The sequence below is a fragment of the Nyctibius grandis genome, assembly GCF_013368605.1.
Source record: "Nyctibius grandis isolate bNycGra1 chromosome W unlocalized genomic scaffold, bNycGra1.pri SUPER_W_unloc_1, whole genome shotgun sequence".
Taxonomy (NCBI): domain Eukaryota; kingdom Metazoa; phylum Chordata; class Aves; order Nyctibiiformes; family Nyctibiidae; genus Nyctibius; species Nyctibius grandis.
Window position 1 is genome coordinate 1,620,532 of NW_027167472.1, and position 19,924 is coordinate 1,640,455.

At 45.0% G+C, this 19,924-nt stretch overlaps 1 protein-coding gene across 2 annotated transcripts in view; it reads left to right on the forward strand.

Moving 5' to 3' along the window:
• Positions 1–19,924, forward strand: part of LOC137677083 (homer protein homolog 1-like) — a 185,865-nt gene that overhangs the window by 118,574 nt on the left and 47,367 nt on the right. For both annotated transcript variants that reach the window (XM_068424266.1, XM_068424265.1), the window contains exon 6: positions 19,334–19,490. In XM_068424266.1, coding sequence (XP_068280367.1) covers positions 19,334–19,490 — 157 coding nt within the window. The remainder of the gene's footprint in view (positions 1–19,333; positions 19,491–19,924) is intronic.

Sequence of the window (19,924 nt, forward strand, 5' to 3'; positions counted from 1 at the left end):
GCTAGAGAGCGAGCGAGAGATTCCGGGCCTGCTGCCTTCGCCTGTATATCAGGGATTTCTAGCAGGAGGTAGTTTTCCACTGTGTTTTGATCTTTCTCACAGCAGGGCAGGAATCTCCGGCATGAGCAATTAGGTGCCCCTGAGTCTTAGCACAGGCCTATGTTATCTGAATGCAGATGTTCTACTTGTCAGGCACACAAGACTAAACAACAGTTACTAGTATGATATATGTGGTTTTTGACACCCCAGGTACAAGTCACTTGAGCGTGTTTACAATCCTCCTCGCCAATCTTCCGTTATATTCCCACAGAGCCTATTTGGGAAATGAGTCCTGTTGTCTGACTCTATTCTTTGCAGAGTGCCGTGTTGCCACAAAATCTGCTTTTCAAGGCCCATAATAGTGTTACGGGCAGTGGCATGAGGCACGGGGTATGTTTCCAGCCACCCGGTACTTGCTTCCACCATTGTGAGCACATAGCGCTTGCCTTGTCAGGTTCGTGGAAGCGAGATGTAATCAATCTGCCAGGCCTCTCCATACTTATATTTTAGCCATCGTTCTCCATACCACAGGGGTTTTAGTCATTCGGCTTGTTTAATTGCAGCACAAGTTTCACATTCGTGGATGACCTGTGAGATGGTGTCCATGGTCAAATCCACCCCTTGGTCACAGGCCCATCTGTATGTTGCATCTCTGCCTTGATGGCCTGATGTATTATAGGCCCACTGAGCTAAAAATAATTCACCTTTATGCTGCCAGTCCAGATCTACTTGAGCCACTTTGATCATAGCAGCTTGATCCACCTGCTGGTTGTTTTGTTCTTTCTCAAGGGCTCTGCTCTTTGGTACGTGAGCATCTACATGACATACCTTCACAACCAGCTTCTCTAATTGGGCAGCAATATCCTGCCATAATTCGGCTGCCCAGATGGGTTTGCCTCTGCACTGCCAGTTGTTTTTCTTCCAGTGCTTCAGCCATCCCCACAGGGCATTTGCTACCATCCATGAGTCAATATACAAGTAGAGTACTGGCCATTTTTCTCACTCAGCAATATCTAGAGCCAGCTGGATGGCTTTTACTTCTGCAAACTGACTCAACTCACCATCTCCCTCAGCTGCTTCTGCCACTCATCGCATAAGACTCCACACAGCAGCTTTCCACTTTGACTGCTTGCCTCCAATGCAGCAAGATCCATCGGTGAACAAGGCATGATGCTTCTCATTCTGATAGACTATTGTATGGTGGGGCCTCTTCAGCATGCATGACCTTCTTCTCTGGAAACATTCCAAAATCTTTGCTTTCCAGCCAGTCCATGATTACTTCCAGAATTCTTGGGCGATTGAGGTTTCCTATTCAAGCCCACTGAGTAATCAATGCAACCCACTTACTCCACATAGCATCAGGTGCATGATGTTTAGAGGGGGTCTGACCTTTAAACATCCAGTTCAACACTGGCAATCTTGGCACCAGGAGGAGCTGTGCCTCAGTGCCAATTACTTCTGAGGCAGCTTGAACTCCTTCATAGGCTGCCAGTATCTCTTTTTCCGTTGGAGTATAACGGTCCTCTGATCCTCTGTATCCCCAACTCCAAAACCCCAGGGGTCAACCTCAATTCTACCCCAGTGCCTTTTGCCAGAGGCTCCAGATAGGACCGTTCTCCCCAGCTGCGGTATAGAGGACGTTCTTTACTTCTGGTCCCATCTAGAGTGGTCCAAGGGCCACTGCATGGACTATCTCTTGTTTAATTTGCTCAAAAGCCTGTTGTTGCTCAGGGCCCCATTTAAAGTCATTCTTCTTCTGAGTCACTTTGTAGAGAGGGCTCACAATCTGACTGTAATGGGGAACGTGCATCCTCCAGAAGCCTACTATACCTAGGAAAGCTTCTGTCTCCTTTTTGTTAGTTAGCAGAGACATGGGTGTTATTTTGTTGATCACATCCATTGGGATCTGACAGTGGCCATCTTGCCACTTGATCCCTAAAAACTGTATCTCTTTTGCAGGTCCCTTGACCTTTCCATGTTTGATGGCAAAACCAGCTTCCAGAAGGATTTGAATGACTTTTTCCCCTTCTCAAAAAACTTCTCCTGCTGTATTACCCCATACAATGATGTCATCAATGTACTGCAGGTGTTCCAGAGCTCCACCCTTCTCCAGTGCAGTCTGGACCAGTCCATGGGAAATGGTGGGGCTATGTTTCCAGCCCTGGGGCAGTCGATTCCAGGTGTACTGAATGTCCCTCCAGGTGAAGGCAAACTGTTGCCTACACTCTACTGCCAAAGGAATGGAAAAAAAACGCATTTGTGATATCGTGGCATACCACTTCGCTGCCTTTGACGCCAGTTCGTAATGAGTTCTAACATGTCCAGTACAGCAGCACTCAGCGGTGGTGTTACTCTGTTCAGGCCACGATAGTCCACAGTTAGTCTCCATTCCCCATTGGATTTTCGTACTGGCCATATGGGACTGTTGAAGGGGGAGTGCGTTTTGGTGATCACTCCTTGGTTCTCCAGTTGACGGATCAGCTCATGGATGGGGATTATTTAGTCTCTATTAGTACAATATTGCCATCGGTGGACCGTTGTAGTGGCAATAGGCACCTTTTGCTTCTCGACCCTCAGCAGCCCCACAATAGAAGGGTCCTCTGATAGACCGGGCAGGGTAGACAGCTGTTTAATTTCTTCTGTCTCTACAGCCACTACACCAAAGACCCACCAGTACCCCCTTGTGTCCTTGAAATACCCTCTTCTCAGGTAATCTATACCAAGAATGCGTGGGGCATCTGGGCCGGTCATAATAGGGTGCATCTGCCACTCAGTCCCAGTCATTTTCACTTCAGCTTTCAATATAGTCAGCTCTTGGGAGCCCCCTGTCACGCCAGGGATAAAAATCCATTCTGTCCCTTTATAGTTTGACCGTATTATGGTGCATTGTGCACCAGTGTCCACTAGAGCCTTATACTGCTGTATTTCTGACGTGCCAGGCCATCGAACCCACACAGTCCAAAAAACATGGTTGTCCCTATCCTCCACCTGGGTGGAGGCAGGGCCCCTCTAATCCTGAACAGAGTGTTCGTTATCGACATCTCAGTTCGAGCGGCTCACATAGATTTGATTCCTATTAGGGATCCGAAGCCCATCTATACTGTCTGGAGAGCTTCCCATTGGAAACTGGAGCAACAAATCTCCTGGAAGAAGCCCCATTCCTAATCGGTTCACCTTGCAACTCGTGTATGCTTGTCCATAAAGCCGAGATACGTTATCCATCCCATTTCCTCATGTCTTCTCCATGGTCACACAGGAAAAACCACAGGGTGCCTTGTCATGTGTACCATCTCTCCTAAGTAGGTCTTGCAGGGGAACGCCGTCTCCTGATGGCTGAGACATTCTTTGGTGCAGGTGGGGAGCGAGGTCTGTCCTCCATCTGGGACAATTTGTCCAACACCTTACCAAGGAGTTTTGTGGATTTGTCAGACAGTTTTTCCACAGCTGAGATGCTGGCCCGTGTGGAGGAAACAAGATTATCTGCATACTGCCGCATCCGATTATCTATGTCACCCACCGTTGGTGCATCAGCATCTGCTCAGCTAAATAACGCTAATGAGTTGCCATATGATAGTGGCGTGTTCTGTATCCACTTGCGCCATGTGGGTCTGGTAACTCTAAGTGCATCTAGATCTACTGGTGTTTGTGGGTCACCCAGGTTCTCAAAAATCAGCTCCCGCACATCTATTTCCCTGAGATTCTTGACATTTCTCTGAATGGTTGTCCACTTGCCTGGGTGGTATATGACATCATCCCTAAAGGGATACCTGTTATTTACGCTTCACGGGAGTTACCACCAGAGAGTGAGGGGCTGTGCATCTGTTGCAAGACCCATATCAATTCCTGCTTCTCTAGCCATTGGTCCCAGCTGCTTGGTTTCACTATCATCCAGCTTCAGAGCATCAGCTCCGTTATCCCAGCAGCAGAGCAGCCAAGTAACAAGTTGCTCGCCTTCATGACAGCTATAATCTCTACGTATATCTTGCAGCCCACTCAGGGATAGGGATCAAGTTGTCACCTATGGCTCAGCCTCCTGTGATGTCCCTGGTAGGCCATCACGACCCGCTTTTTGTGGTTTTCGTCTTCTGTACAGAGGCGACCGTTACCAGCACTGGTTGAGTCCCTAGGTGAGCTGCGTCACCCATCACTGGGGGCTGATTAGCTGCAGCCCTTGTTGCCAAAGTCTGGGTCATCACAGCAAGTGCTTCCTGGAGTTGAGTCATTGCAGTACCCAGTGCAGAGATCTGAATAGCCTCTGGTATAGCCGGGGTGCCTGCTGTAGGGACTGGCAGGGTCCAAGAATCTGCCATTCCAGCTGTGGGTGCCAGGGCAGCTGCAGTGTCTGTTACAGTGGTTGCAGCAGTTGTGCCATATCTGCCCTTATACCAATGTTGAAGCCAGAGCAAGAACTGAAAAACATTCAAAAGGCCTAACAACATGAGCATGGCGGTCGAAACATCCCACAGTATTCAAGATTTTCAAAAGGCAGTGAGATCCGCTTCAAGGGAAAAATAACATGCAGGTCACTCATTCCCATTCCATAGAAATCAGAAGTGGTCCCAGTTCCAAACGAATTTATAATACCATAAACTAATGCCAAACAACATAGCAGAGTGATACCTTTAAGTCCATGCCCAGAAGTGACAAACCACACAAAACCAGTAACAAACAGCAGCAAAACCACACATTTGATTAGCCACCACAAAAGCAACTGTAAAACCAAACACCAGAGAATTCCACCCAGTGACCCTGCTACCAACACCAACATGATGAATGCTTGTACCAAAACCAGTCAAATCTGTGAAAACTTCAACCCTCTGAGACTTTTAGGTCAAAAGTCTATGGTTCTCCCAGCTGATCTATGTACATTGGGCACCAAATAAACTGTCCACATTTAGCCCACACCCGGGGCTAATCAATAAGCAGTTTTTCTCTTACCCAATGTCCCTTCCCCAAATGAGGAAGGTGAGAAAGGGAATGGGGAAAAGGAGGGAGACCTGTAGGTTGAAGTTGAACAGATTTAATGAAATAAAGAAATCAATATAAATAATAACACAAAACTATACTTATCTAACAAGAGCCCCCCCTCTTCTTACCAAGCCCTCCCTTTAATAGTGAACTTCATGTTAATGCTATAGAATACACCTGTGGGACAGCCTGTGTCAGCTGCCCTGGATTTAATCTGTACACCAATGCACGCAGCATGGGGAATAAACAAGAGGAGTTAGAAATCCGTGTTCAGTCGGGGGGCTATGATCTAGTGGCAATCACAGAGACTTGGTGGGACACCTCGCATGACTGGAATGTGGTCATGGATGGCTATGTCCTGTTCAGGAAAGACAGGCCACTAAGGAGAGGTGGTGGAGTTGCTCTTTATGTGAGTGAGCAGCTAGAATGTATTGAGTTCTGTCCAGGGGCGGATCAGGAGCGAGTTGAGAGTTTGTGGGTGCGAATTAAGGGGCAGGCTGGCAGGGGTGATACTGTTGTGGGTGTCTATTACAGGCCACCAGATCAGGATGAGGAGGGTGATGAGGCCTTCTACAGGCAGCTGAGAGCAGTCTCTCAATTACAGGGCCTGGTTGTCATGGGGGATTTCAACTACCCTGATATTTGCTGGGAGGCCTACTCAGCCAGCCATCCTCAGTCCAGGAGGTTCCTCCAGTGCATTGATGATAACTTTCTGATGCAAATGGTGGATGAGCCAACTAGGAGAGGAGCGCTGCTGGATCTTGTTCTCGCTAACAAGGAGGGTCTGGTTGAAGAGGTGAAGGTTGAGGGCAGCCTTGGTTGTAGTGACCATGAGATGGTAGAGTTCAGGATCTCATGTGGCAGGAACAGAATAGCTAGCAAAATCACAACCCTGGGCTTCAGTAGGGCCAACTTTGGCCTTTTCAAGCAATTGCTAGGGGAAATCCCATGGGACAGGGTACTAGAAGGTAAGGGGGCCCAAGATAGTTGGTTAGCATTCAAGGACTGCTTCTTCCGAGCTCAAGATCAGAGCATCCCAGCAGGTAGGAAGTCAAGGAAGGGTACCAGGAGATCTGCATGGTTAAACAGGGAACTGCTGGGCAAACTCAAGTGGAAGAAGAGGGTGTACAGATCATGGAAGGAGGGGCTGGCCACTTGGGAGGAATATAAGTCTGTTGTCAGAGGATGTAGGGAGGCAACTAGGAAAGCTAAGGCCTCCTTGGAATTAAACCTTGCAAGAGAGGTCAAGGACAACAGAAAGGGCTTCTTCAAATACATTGCAGGTAAAACCAACACTACAGGCAATGTAGGCCCACTGATGAATGAGGTGGGGGCCCTGGAGACAGAGGATAAAAAGAAGGCAGAGTTACTGAATGCCTTCTTTGCCTCTGTCTATACTGCTGGAGGCTGTCCTGAGGAGCCCCGGACCCCTGAGGCCCCAGAAGAAGTCAGGATAGAGGAGGAATCTGTCTTGGTAGATGAGGGCTGGGTCAGGGACCAATTAAGCAATATGGACGTCCATAAATCCATGGGCCCTGATGGGATGCACCCGCGGGTGCTGAGGGAGCTGGCGGAAGTCATTGCTAGGCCACTCTCCATCATCTTTGCTAAGTCGTGGGCAACGGGAGAGGTGCCTGAGGACTGGAGGAAAGCGAATGTCACTCCAGTCTTCAAAAAGGGCAAGAAGGAGGACCTGGGTAACTATAGACCGGTCAGCCTCACCTCCATCCCCGGAAAGGTGATGGAACAACTTGTCCTTGGTGCTGTCTCTAGGCACATCAAGGATAGGGGGATCATTAGGGGCACTCAGCATGGCTTCACCAAGGGGAAGTCATGCTTAACCAACTTGATAGCCTTTTATGAGGATGTTACCCGGTGGATAGATGATGGTGAAGCTGTGGATGTGGTCTATCTTGATTTCAGTAAAGCGTTTGACACGGTCTCCCACAGCATCCTCGCAGCTAAACTGAGGAAGTGTGGTCTGGATGATCGGGTAGTGAGGTGGATTGTGAACTGGCTGAAGGAAAGAAGCCAGAGAGTGGTGGTCAATGGGACTGAGTCCAGTTGGAGGCCTGTGTCTAGCGGAGTCCCTCAAGGGTCGGTACTGGGACCAGTACTATTCAATATATTCATTAATGACTTGGATGAGGGAATAGAGTGCCCTGTCAGCAAGTTCTCTGATGACACACAACTGGGAGGAGTGGCTGACATACAGGAAGGCTGCGCAGCCATTCAGAGAGACCTATACAGGCTGGAGAGTTGGGTGGGGAGAAATTTAATGAAATATAACAAGGGCAAGTGTAGAGTCCTGCATCTGGGCAAGAACAACCCCATGTATGAGTACAAGTTGGGGACAGACCTGTTGGAGACCAGCGTAGGGGAAAGGGACCTGGGGGTCCTAGTGGACAGCAGGATGACCATGAGCCAGCAGTGTGCCCTTGTGGCCAAGAAGGCCAATGGCATCCTGGGGTGTATTAGAAGGGCTGTGGTTAGCAGGTCAAGAGAGGTTCTCCTCCCCCTCTACTCTGCCCTGGTGAGGCCCCACCTGGAATATTGTGTCCAGTTCTGGGCCCCTCAGTTCAAGAAGGACAGGGAACTGCTAGAGAGAGTCCAGTGCAGAGCCACGAAGATGATTAAGGGGGTGGAACATCTCCCTTATGAGGAGAGGCTGAGGGAGCTGGGTCTCTTTAGCTTAGAGAAGAGGAGACTGAGGGGTGACCTCATTAATGTTTATAAATATGTAAAGGGCAAGTGTCATGAGGATGGAGCCAGGCTCTTCTCAGTGACATCCCTTGATAGGACAAGGGGCAATGGGTACAAGCTGGAACACAGGAGGTTCCACACAAATATGAGGAAAAACTTCTTTACGGTGAGGGTGACCGAACACTGGAACAGGCTGCCCAGAGAGGTTGTGGAGTCTCCTTCTCTGGAGACATTCAAAACCCGCCTGGACGCATTCCTGTGTGATATGATCTAGGTAATCCTGCTGCGGCAGGGGGATTGGACTAGATGATCTTTCGAGGTCCCTTCCAATCCCTAACATTCTGTGATTCCGTGATTCTGTAACTGCTGAGGGCCTTGATCACCATGGCTGGCCACAAACTGAAACCAAATCCCAATGAAACCAGGACACTTATCCAGGAGAACGCTGTGGGAGACAGTATCAAAGGCTTTTCTGAAGTCCAAGTATACTACATCCACAGCCTTTCCCTCATCCACTAGGCGGGTCACCTGGTCATAAGAAGAGATCAGGTTGGTCAGGCAGGACCTGCCTTTCCTAAACCCATGCTGACTAGGCCTGATCCCCTGGTTGTCTTCCATGTGCTGTGTTATCGCACTCAAGATCATCTGTTCCATGACCTTGCCAGGCACTGAGGTCAGACTGACAGGCCTGTAGTTCCTGGGATCCTCCTTCCGGCCCTTCTTGTGGATGGGCATTACATTGGCCAGCCTCCAGTCATCTGGGACCTCCCCAGTTAGCCAGGACTGATAATAAATAATGGAGAGCAGCTTAGCAAGCTCTTCTGCCAGCTCCCTCAGTACCCTTGGGTGGATACCATCCGGTCCCATAGACTTGTGAGCATCCAAGTGGCACAGTAAGTCACTAACTACTTCATCCTGACTTATAGGGGGTCTATTCTGCTCCCCATCCCTGTCTACTGGCTCAGGGGGGGCAGTTTCCCTGAGGATAACCAGTCTTTCTGTGAAAGACTGAGGGAAAAGAAGGTATTAAGCACCTCAGCCTTTTCCTCATCCCTGGTCACAATGTCCCCCCCCCGCATCCAATAAAGAATGGAGATATTCCCTTGATCTCCTTTTGTTGTTTATGTATTTATAAAAACACTTTTTATTATCTTTTACTGCAGTGGCCAGACTGAGTTCTAGTTGAGCTTTCGCCTTTCTAATTTTCCTTCTACATGACCTAACGACATCCTTGTACTCTTCCCTAGTTGCCTGCCCCTTTTTCCAAAGATTATAAACCTTCTTTTTTCCCCCCTAAGTTCCTGCGAAAGCTCCCTGTTCAACCAGGCTGGAATTCTTCCCCCATGGCTCATCTTTCAGCTCATGGGGATGTACTGCTCCTGTGCCTTTAAGATTACTTAAAGTATGTCCAGCTTCCTGGACCCCTTTGTTATCAAGAACTATTTCCCATGGGACTCTCTGAACCAGTTTCCTAAATAGGCCAAAGTCCACCCTCCGGAAGTCCAAGGTAGAGGTTTTGTTGACCCCCTTCCTTCCTTCTTTCCCCAAGAATCAAAAACTCTTATCATTTCTGGGGCGCTGTGCCCAAGACTGCCTCCAACCACCACATCTCCCACCAGACCTTCTCTCTTTGTAAACAGCAGGTCTAGTGGGGTACCTCCCCTGGTGGGCTCACCAACCAGTTGTGTTAGGAAGTTATCATCTTCCACACACTCCAGGAACCTCCTAGACTGCCTCCTTTCTGCTGAGTTGAGTTTCCAGCAGACATCCGGCAAATTAAAGTTTCCTACTAGAACAAGGACTAGCAATTGTGAGACATCAGCCAGCTGCTTGTAGAATAGCTTATCTGCCTCTTCATCCTGGTTGGGTGGTCTATAACAGACTCCCACCAGGATATCTGCCTTGCTGGCCTTCCCCCTGATTCTTACCCATAGGCACTCAACCTTATCATCAGTGTCCTTAAGCTCTATACAATCAAAACACTCCCTAATGTAAAGGGCCACCCCACCGCCTCTTTCCTCTCCTGTCCCTTCTGAAAAGCTTGTAGCCATCCATTGCAACACTCCAGTCATGTGAGGCATCCCACCATGTTTCCATGATAGCAACTATGTCATATCTTTCCTGCTGCACAATGACCTCCAGCTCCTCCTGTTTGTTACCCATGCTGCATGTGTTGGTGTAGATGTACTTCAGCTGGGCTATCGGTTTCTCCCCCAACTCTGGCATTCCACCCCTAGGCTCATTTCCAGCAAGCCAGGTTTTATCCCCCTCCCCCTTCAAGCCTAGTTTAAAGCCCTCTCAATCAGCTCTGCCATTTTACAAGCTAGAATCCTTTTGCCCCTATTAGACAGGTGAACCCCATCTGTCTCAAGCAGGCCTGGGCCTGTATAAACCACCCCATGATCAAAAAAGCCAAAATTCCACCTATGGCACCAGTCTTTAAGCCATGTGTTGATCAGGTGGGTTCTCCTGCTCCTTTCGGCATTCTTGCCTGCTACCAGAGGAATCGAGGAAAACACCACTGTGCTCCTGTCCCTTCAACCAGTCACCCCAGTGCTTTGAAATCCTTTTTGATTGCCCTAGGGCTTCTCTCATCAACCTCATTACTGCCATCCTGGACAACCAGCAATGGGTATGTCACAGTTTAAAGCTGGGCCAGCTATTAAACTGGTGGCAGATGCTCTCTATTAACCCTCCTCCCCGCCCCCTAGAAGGGGAAGGAAAAGAGAAAAGGGAGAGAGACTTATGGGTTGGAAAGTTAAAACAGTTTTAATGAATTATAATAATGAAAAAAAGAGTATAATAATAATGAAAATAATTAAATATATACAAAACCAAGATCACGTTTCCCTCATGTCGGTCACGACATCACCAGCACTGCAGGGCAGGCTCCAGGAAGGCCCAGACTGGGCCCAGTGACGCACAGGAACTGGATTCAGGAATGCATGAATCGGTGGCAGCAGAAAAATGGACAGAGTCCCCTTCAGACGCCAGCCATAGCAGATTCAACCGACAAGTGCAGAGCCTTGTGATCCCCCCCACTTTATACTGAGAATGACATGTATGGGATGGAATACCTTCATTGGTCAATTTGGGGGTCACCTGTCCTGTCTGCTCCTCCCTGCGGGTGCGACCCTTCTACAGCTCTTCACTCATAATTAGTAAGGGATTTAGCAGTGACCTTGGTTTCTCTAAGAATAAGTACAGCAAGAGCCTTTCTGCATAACATCCCTACCAGTGCCTCAGTGATAACTATAAACTTTGAGTGTTATCAGTCCTAGAAGCAGACACTGTCTGCAAAACATGCAGTTAGTTTCAGAAAGTGCAGTTACTTAGAAGAGACTTAGCTGAAAGTAAAAATCACTGAAAGGAAAGTTGGTTCTGTTTTAGTCCAAACCAGGACAGGGTAATAATCAGAGGGTTGAATTAGTGTAGGGAGCCTCCTGGTAATATCCCTTACCCAGGCCCCAGGGAGGCAGCAGACCTCCCTGTGGGATGGGTCTGGTCGGCATACAGGGCCCTCAGTTCCCCTCAGAATGGAGTCCCCCACTACAATCACCCTTCTTTCTTTTTTAACACCTGTCATTCTGATCCATCTGGTTGACTGACTTATTCTAGGCAAGCCCCCAGATGGACCTTCTCCACAATCATCTGCCTGACCCTCAAGTTCCAGAGCCTCATACCTATTCTGTAAGGGCATTTGGGAAGGTGAGGGGGTCCGGGCAGGGATTTTCCTATTCCCCCGAGCAGGGACCTGTTTCCACTCCCCCTCATCCTTTGGGTCCCCTCCTTCCTGATGGTGAGAGGATCGGGGCTCCTCTGACTCTTGCCGAGTTTCCATCTGCTGCATTTCTCTCAGGGATGGAAGGGCGTGACTCCACCAGTCAATTTCTCTTTCATACTCCCTGATACTCCTCAGCCTCTCCACCTCTTCTTTAAGCTCTGCCACCAGGCTGAGCAGATCATCTACCTGTTCACACCGCACACAGGTGTCATTTCTGCTGTCTCTTGATATTAATGCCAGGTTCAAGCACTCCCTGCAGCCAGAGACCTGGACAGCTGTATGCTGTTTAGGGGGCTCCATCTGGGTCCCCACACTCCCACTAGCCACGGCTTTCAGCCTTGTGGAAACCATTACTGGGTCTATTCCAAATTGAACAGGCAAAGCCACCAAGTGTGCTTACCCCAGGAGTCAGGAGGGTGGCTACGCCCTGCCTGCGCAAACTGCCACACCCATCCTGTTTGCCCATCTTGGTTGCTCACACTCCCTCAGTCATTGTTGTCACCGCCCCACTAACTGACTGTTTGTTTTGATCTTTCTGCGTTTAAATCTCCCGCGGTTGCTCCTGGCAACGCCCCCTCCTCGCCTGATTGGCTGGCGAGAGCTTCCGGGTGATGACGGGGCTCGGGGCTGCTGCTCGAGTGTCCCTGAGCTTGGGAACCCCCTGTACAGCCTGATCTAACACTCGCCCCCGGACTCATCATCAATCATCATCATCATCATCGTCGTCGTCGTCGTCGTCGTCGTCGTCGTCGTCGTCGTCGCCGCCGCCGCCGCCGCCGCCGCCGCCGCCGCCGCCGCCGCCACCGCCGCCGTCCCACCAACTGACTTGTTTTGATCTTTCTGCATTTAAATCTCCCGCGGTTGCTCCTGGCAACGCCCCCTCCTCGCCTGATTGGTTCAGTCGTCGTCGTTGCCGCTGCTGCTGCTGCTGCTGCTGCTGCTGCCGCCCCGCCGACTGACTTGTAACAGCTGCTGTCTTCAGCAGAGGCACAACACACTCTAGTTTAAGCTATGACAGTACCTAGAAATGCAGACAGAGGCTTGTGCAGAGGATCTCTACCCCTTACATGTGGTGTATATCAGATTTACAGGGTTGGGAAAGATCCCTTTAGCCACCTCCCTGCTCTATATGTGGCTGCAGTTGCTCAGAGCGTAGCTCTGTCTGTCTTTACTCTGTTGTTGCAAAGCTGAGGATCTCTGCTGAGCTCCGTAGAATCAACCTGTAGCTGCAGCAGCCTCACGGGTCACATCTATACGGCTAAATAAAACAGGCCTTGGCACCGATGGCCGTGGTCTGAACTGTATCTACATGTTATAGCAATGACACTGGATCTCTTCTGTGCCTATGCAGTGTCCTTGCGGCTGTAAGACACAGTTACTGTTTTGTGTGGAGTCCTTTTCCAGTTCCAAATGCCTGCAATGATTTGAGGGCTGCGTTGGCACCCACCGGAGCATTATTCTTCTTGCACAAAAGCAAGGATGTGCATTGCATGACCAGAAGTGTTTCAGATGGGCATGAGAGGGTTGCAGATTGGATAAAGCCTGGTAGGGTGATTTTGGAAGACTGTAGAGATGGAAGGGCACTAAACCTGACTATGTGCAAACTGTGATCGGGATCAGTCTGTCAGCTGGTGTTGAACTGAGCAGTTTGGGGAGAGTGCGAACTCCTTAGTCCATATGGCCTTCAGAAGCTTGGGGCTTTTTGGCCCTGTTTTACTTAGTGGTGGAGATGTGGTCACTGGGAAAAGAGTTGTTCCTTGTCCTTATTACCACAGCACATTTGAAGTTGAGAGAACTGTAGGGCAGTCAAATACTCTCTTCTCTTTTGTTACATGGCTGACAGAGTGCGGATTGTATCAATGTACACATAAATTGTTGTTATAGGTAGGATTTTTGAAAGAAACGGAGGGTTTTGTCTAGCCAGGGGCCTTAGCAAAATTAATCCATACTAATTCAAAGTGTGAATTTACAGTTAAACTGCTTTAAATTCTTGTGTGTACAAATGAGTTCCAGAATGAAAGTGGCTGTAATTCAGATCATTTTAGTGTCAGGGTCACCATGTCCTGGTATCTGACTTGCTGATAACCACATCGTCTAATTGCTTTCATAAAGTGATTAAGTGCCATAGGAGCCCAAGTCAATTTGACTTTCTTCGCAGCCAAATACCTAGTCATTTTAGAAAATGGGATTGAAGTTCCTAAATAACTTAGGTTGCTTTTGAAAATGTAGTTTTGTTGGAATATTTGAAGTATTCAGCACCATAGCAACAGCAAGGAATTATGTCTAGTGTTCAATAGTAATTTAATGCACTAAAAAAACTTATTGGATATCAGTTGTGAAAAATATGAGATACATTACAGGTGTGAGAATAAACTACTTCCAGTGATAGTGATAAGCAATTTCAGTAAAGGAACAAGGGCAAATCTTCTTTTACTTTTTCAGAATATGTGATAAAATTTTAGGTCTGCAAGGTCTCTCAGGCATGAGAATAAAATACTTGCAGTGATATTGATAAGCAATTTCAGTAAGGGACCAAGGGCAATTTTTTTTTTTATTTTTCAGAGTATGTGATAAAATGTTAGGTCTACAAGGTCTTAATGTTTAGTGCAAAAAAAAAAGCTAGAAATTAATTAGTTATGCTTGCTCTTGTAAAGGGCTAAAAGTTATAAGACAGAGTTATTGATTTTGGTTTATGCTATATGGCCTTCATGAAGAGATAACCTAGTGTCTCTTTACTATATAAGATTAAATGTCTAAGACAAAACTCAGATCTTTTTAAAATAATGAAATTAAAAGTTGAGCCTCTTCAGAGAAATCATGGTTTTTCTTAGTGCTACTGTGATGATTCAGGTTAAATACAAGTCTTTTGCTTTGTGATACAGTGTACAAAAGACATGCATAAAACTGTTGTTAACTGTGTAAGTTTAATGAGAAACAGAGTTTAAATGTCACCTATGTAAACACATCCAGCGTATACTAGTGGACAATACAAGAAGCTTGGAAACTTCATTGTTTCTTGTGGGGAAGAGTGACTCTTCTCTTTGTCCCCCACTTTAACTTGGGTCAGGGCTGGGATCTAAATCCCTGATTGATAAGGATCGTAGCTGAAGCATTAATTTTGTGTTAATACCCAATCTTCTGCATCCCATGGAGTGCCTTTCAAGATCTCTTCTATTACTATTGACTCTTAGTGTTTCAATAAGCAGTGAACATCACCATACTTAGGCATTTTTTTATTCTCTGGCTTTGTTATCTTCTGCAGGAGTACTGTGCTGGGTTACCATAGAGAATATTTCTGTGGAATTTTCCTTCCTTAAAAAGAATTGAATTTCCAGTCTGTTCCTCAGTGATAAGCTTCCATATTGAAGGGTGGTCTGTGTTTGTGTTGGGGTGGTTTCTGTGGGCCCTGTGATGAATTAAGGCTGTATTATGAAATACAGAACATGGATTTAGGTGGTGGATCTAAATAGAATATAGCCACTGATTTGCATTGCATAGTGGTCTGCCATATAGTGAAAAGAGTCTGTACCATTACTCAGCCTCTCTTGTCAGCTTCATCCATCAAGTCTGCAAAGATTTTGACCCTGCCCCAGTGAGCTGATGATCATAGGGCAAGAGATGCCTAATAACAGGACTGTGTGTAACAGAACTGGAAAGGCAACTCTTCTGTCCACAGGCTGCATGTGTGCTTTGGATGATTCAAAATCTGAGAGCATGGTCAAACTGAAAGGCTAAACACAAGCGAAAGATCATATATGAAACACTTTGAAAGAGAAATCTGTAATAGCTCCATAAGCACCCCTCTTCCCAAATTTGTAGAAAAAGCTTCTGCATTTCTGTCTTCTACACTGACATAGGTATTGGGAGTTCAAGCATATTGTAGCTCCAAGTTGAGCAAAAGGGTGTGCAAAACAAAACAATATATCCTGGAGTGGGATAAACCTTCAACATTTGTAGAAAATGATAGAATCAGAAAAGTCATGCTCTCACCTGCTGATTTCAGCCATTCGGCTGCCTTTCTCACTTTCCAGTAAGTGTGTGTGGCTTTGTTATTAGTCACCTCACTTTAAATATGATGCGCTTCAAGGAAGTGTGGAAGATCATTGACTCCTACTTGAATTTTCAGGGGGTGTCACGGTTACTCCATATGATACCAGTCAGCAGTTGTTCTAGGAGTGTTTTGTGGTACTGATCAAATTATTGGACACCATAGTTGTTAAATATCTGACTTCGAATCCTTTGCCTTTACGATGGAGCACCATGTGGTGTTCTGACTGTGGACGTGTCTGATGTTACACATGTACCAGGTACTGTTACCTGCACCAAGGATTGGAGATTCAGGGAGAGTTTTGAGCTTTTGCTTGCTAACAAGCACTTATGATCCCATGAACAGCTGTCATTGTAAAGATAATTTTCCATGCAATAAGTATGACCTAAACCTCTGTTATGGAAGTATTTTTTTTTGTATAGCATGATCAGTTGAGCCAATAAAACTCATATTTTGCTGTTATCCATTAGAGACCCATTCTCCCTCTTGTATTTGGCATTAATGTAGTGATGTTTGCAAAGCAGCTTGTTATCTTATTTTCAGACATTCAGAAGTTTCACAAGGGAAATGACCAGACTTTATCCTCTGTTATAATATTTTTAAAAGTTTGGTGGAGCTTTTCATGCTGAGAAACAGGCAACAAGCAGGAGTGTTATGGATGTCTCTTTTTTTGAAAGACTGTCTTGAAACTTTGAGTGTGCCAGGCAGGCAGTGATGTTAATTCTGACAGGGCTGAAGAAATAACTGTTAAAATTGTGACACTGCTAGCAAAGGGAAGGATGGCTTTCAGAACAAAACAAAGCAAAATACATGTGCAGGTTGAATTCTTGCACCGCAGGACTGCAAACGTGTGTGTGCCTGCGTCCCCTGATGTATAAATACAGCTCTGCTCTTTGTGTCACGGTGTAAAACTGAAAGGTGTTCTGGCAGAAGTTTTGATCATCAAATAAGTGTTCATGTTTCATGTGCTTCCTAGAGCAAATAATCTCATAACGCATGAAGAAGGATTTGGTTTTGGTTTAGATATTTACAACTATTAAAACAACCTGACAGAGCTGTGCATGTATTTCCTATGACACAATCTAATGCTTTGAGGGAAGAATCAATTCCTTTTAGCAAAAAGCCTTTCAAACAGAAATTAAATAAAAGGTTTTAGAGAGAAAGAGTACATGCAGCCCTCCTGTACCTATCCTGAGGGAGTGTAGTGCAGCTGTTTCATGATCAAAATTTTGACCATGGGCTCTAGCAGTTGTTGGGAGCTCCACGCATGGGCTTTCAGCTTCTAGACCTGTGTATTCCCTGTCCTGTGTATTCCCTGTCCCTGTCCTTCTACAATCTGTAGAAGATACAGTAGAAATTATTTGTAGAAGAAAGCAGTATATGCTGCAAACAAATAAAACATCTGCATTACAATAGACATGTTCATGCCCACTATGTAGATCTCTTAGGGATAAAAAGTATGATTGAGAAATAATACTGGTGCAGTCCTATTGAAAACAACCAATTTAAAAATAACCATCTCCAAAGAAACCTTCTAGTCTTTGAACCAGAGTAGCCATAGCAGTAATAGAAAATACATGTTTTGTATTTAATGCTGACATTCCAGTATACAAGCAATAACTTCAGAGCTCCTGACTGTTTTCTTGGCAGGTTAGTAAGGCACTGGGCAAAGGTGAAGATGAAACACGCCACAAATTCCCCTCGCATTATTACTCAGCACTAGTCTGTCTTCTGGGATCTTCATGTCTTATAAGTTTACCTTGTATCATTGTGGGTATATAAATTATTACATTGAAAAAAAAAATCCATTTGCTACCCTTTTTGCATCTTAAATTAGGATATTAAGTGACCAAACAGTCCTGTAACTGTCCTGGATGCAAAGCTTTTTATCTGCTGCATTGCATCAATATAAAATATTTATTCTGTGAGGAAAAATGAGTAGTAAGGCACATTTTGTAAACATGTATACATGTCACGCACACACAGTTAGCTACTAGTCCTGCCATAGCGGGACTACTAAATGGGATTACTTGCTTGCATGAAATTGCTGTTGTGGATATTTGTTTGCTGGATCAGAACATCAAGGAGTAATTGTTAATATGATAATGAACTACTGTGCTACTATAAATGAAAAGTAAATCTGATCAGAGAAGCAGAAGAGTAGACATTGTTACAAAAATGAATTCTCATCTTCTTTCATATGTGAGTGTTCCTTGATGAAATAGGATTATCGTTATTTTAGTTCAGTCATTTAAGACTTAAAATTTCCAGTGGTGAACTTTTAACTAGTTGAATAGATCATGAAATGCTAGAGCAATTTGAAAGAACCCATATTCCTCTTCTGAAGGAACTTGTATTCCTGTTCAAGGGGATGAAGTGGTGTATTTGGAAGGAAATACTAGAGCGTGAAAGAATCAGACATCACATTTTAGTGAAACAGTAGACGTGATCTGAATTGGTAATGAATGTTCCTCAGTGACTGGTTGGCTTTGAACACCTAAGGAGCTTTTATGGGAATCATAATGTTTCTGAAATATGCTTTTATGGGATGGGCTGTGCATATGCATGAAGTGGACGAAAGAAACTCGGTGGGCAAAATGGTGGAAGAATGTTTAATTGTTCATATGTACAAAGTTCAAATAAACCTATAAACTTACATGCAAAATAATAATTTATAATTACATTAAGCATTATAACTATAATTATTATAATAAATAATTATATTATACTAATTACTTGTAATTCACCATAAACCTATATACAAAATCATTTTGGCCAGAGTTACAGATAATTGATTTTCAATGATGCCTTTAATAGTAAGCTAATTAGACAAAATGAATTCTTTTCTAGATGCATTTTCCATATAGGTGTGCACCTCACATGCTGTTGACATTATACAAGTAAACATTAATGAACTATTTGCATACTAATACATTCACCTGATGTGTCTGAGATGTTTTTCCCTTGTATACTGAGTGCAAGGATAGGGTCTGTGGATGATGGCAGACTAGTTATCTGTGAAAAGTAAAGCCCTGTGTTACCTCAGAGAATAACTAAACAGTAGGCAAGGATTATTCCTCCATAGGCTACTTCAAGAGACCCCAACATCTGCTTCCTCTTTGCAATAAAGCAATACTATCTCTATGCTCCTCGATCTTTTGTCTCTCTGGTGATATTTCTGAATAAAGGCACATTAACAGTATTATGGTGTTGAAATTCAAGACTTCTGAATTTGTAAGTAGAAATTAAATATGGTATTTAATAAAGAAAGTATATTTTAGGCATAGAAGATTTGCATTAAGACAACTAATCTGTAGTTCCAAAGCACTACATTAGCTCTCTTTAATCAAGTTGGTGACAAATCTTTTTTTACAATATATTTCATAAAGTAGTAGATTAAAAAAGCACTTACTCTCAATATGTATATACTAAAATGGTGACTAATCATATACATATTCTAGAATTACACGCTGTTGCTTTTGGGAAGCTGATGTGGATTTCATGATCCTTAATATTTTATTAAAAAAAAAAGTACCCTGTTGAACTGGGAGGGTAGAGGTTGTTTTCCAATAATGATATTTCCATATTAAAAAAATCTGTTGATGAATATTTTCTGAATTTAAAGTTTTGATGATTTGAGCACTTGGATTCTCATTTGGACATTCAGTCATTGGATTTTTGCATAATTCTATTTTTCCTGGATATTTTGAAAAAAAATTATAAGACATTTTAAGAAAAAAAAAGAATAAAGAGATTTGAGGGCTCTTACCATTCTCATTCTGTCTGTACAGTTTGACAATCAGCAAGCATTGGGAGGCAGAACTGGCCACGCTCAAGGGTAATAATGCTAAGCTCACAGCAGCCCTGCTGGAGTCCACTGCCAATGTAAAACAATGGAAGCAACAGCTTGCTGCGTATCAGGAAGAAGCAGAACGTCTTCATAAGCGGGTAAGTTGAGGCAAACAGCCAGAATCCTTGAGGTGAAAGTACTGGTGACTGTATTCATTCATTTTGAAGTAAAATAAGCTTATTGTTGGAGCTTTAGGTTAATCTTTGAGACAGAAATTAATGATGACTTTAAAGCACACAGGGTTCCTCAGTTGGGAAATTTTCTTTTATAGTTCTTTTTCTGCAGAAGGTTTTGTTGCAGGAAGCATTATCTAACCTGTGATACTTAGGACACGTCTGCCAGCTTTCACTCTTCATTTGCTGCCAGCTGCATCACATCTGTTTCAGGACCTTCTCCATAACATTACACTTTAGTCCCTCTTGCATTTAAGCCCATAGAAACTTGACATCAGATCTGTAAGTTAAAGGAACCCTGTTGTAGTTTCCACATATAACAAAGACCAACAGCTTCCTTTCATCCTTGCACCTAAAGA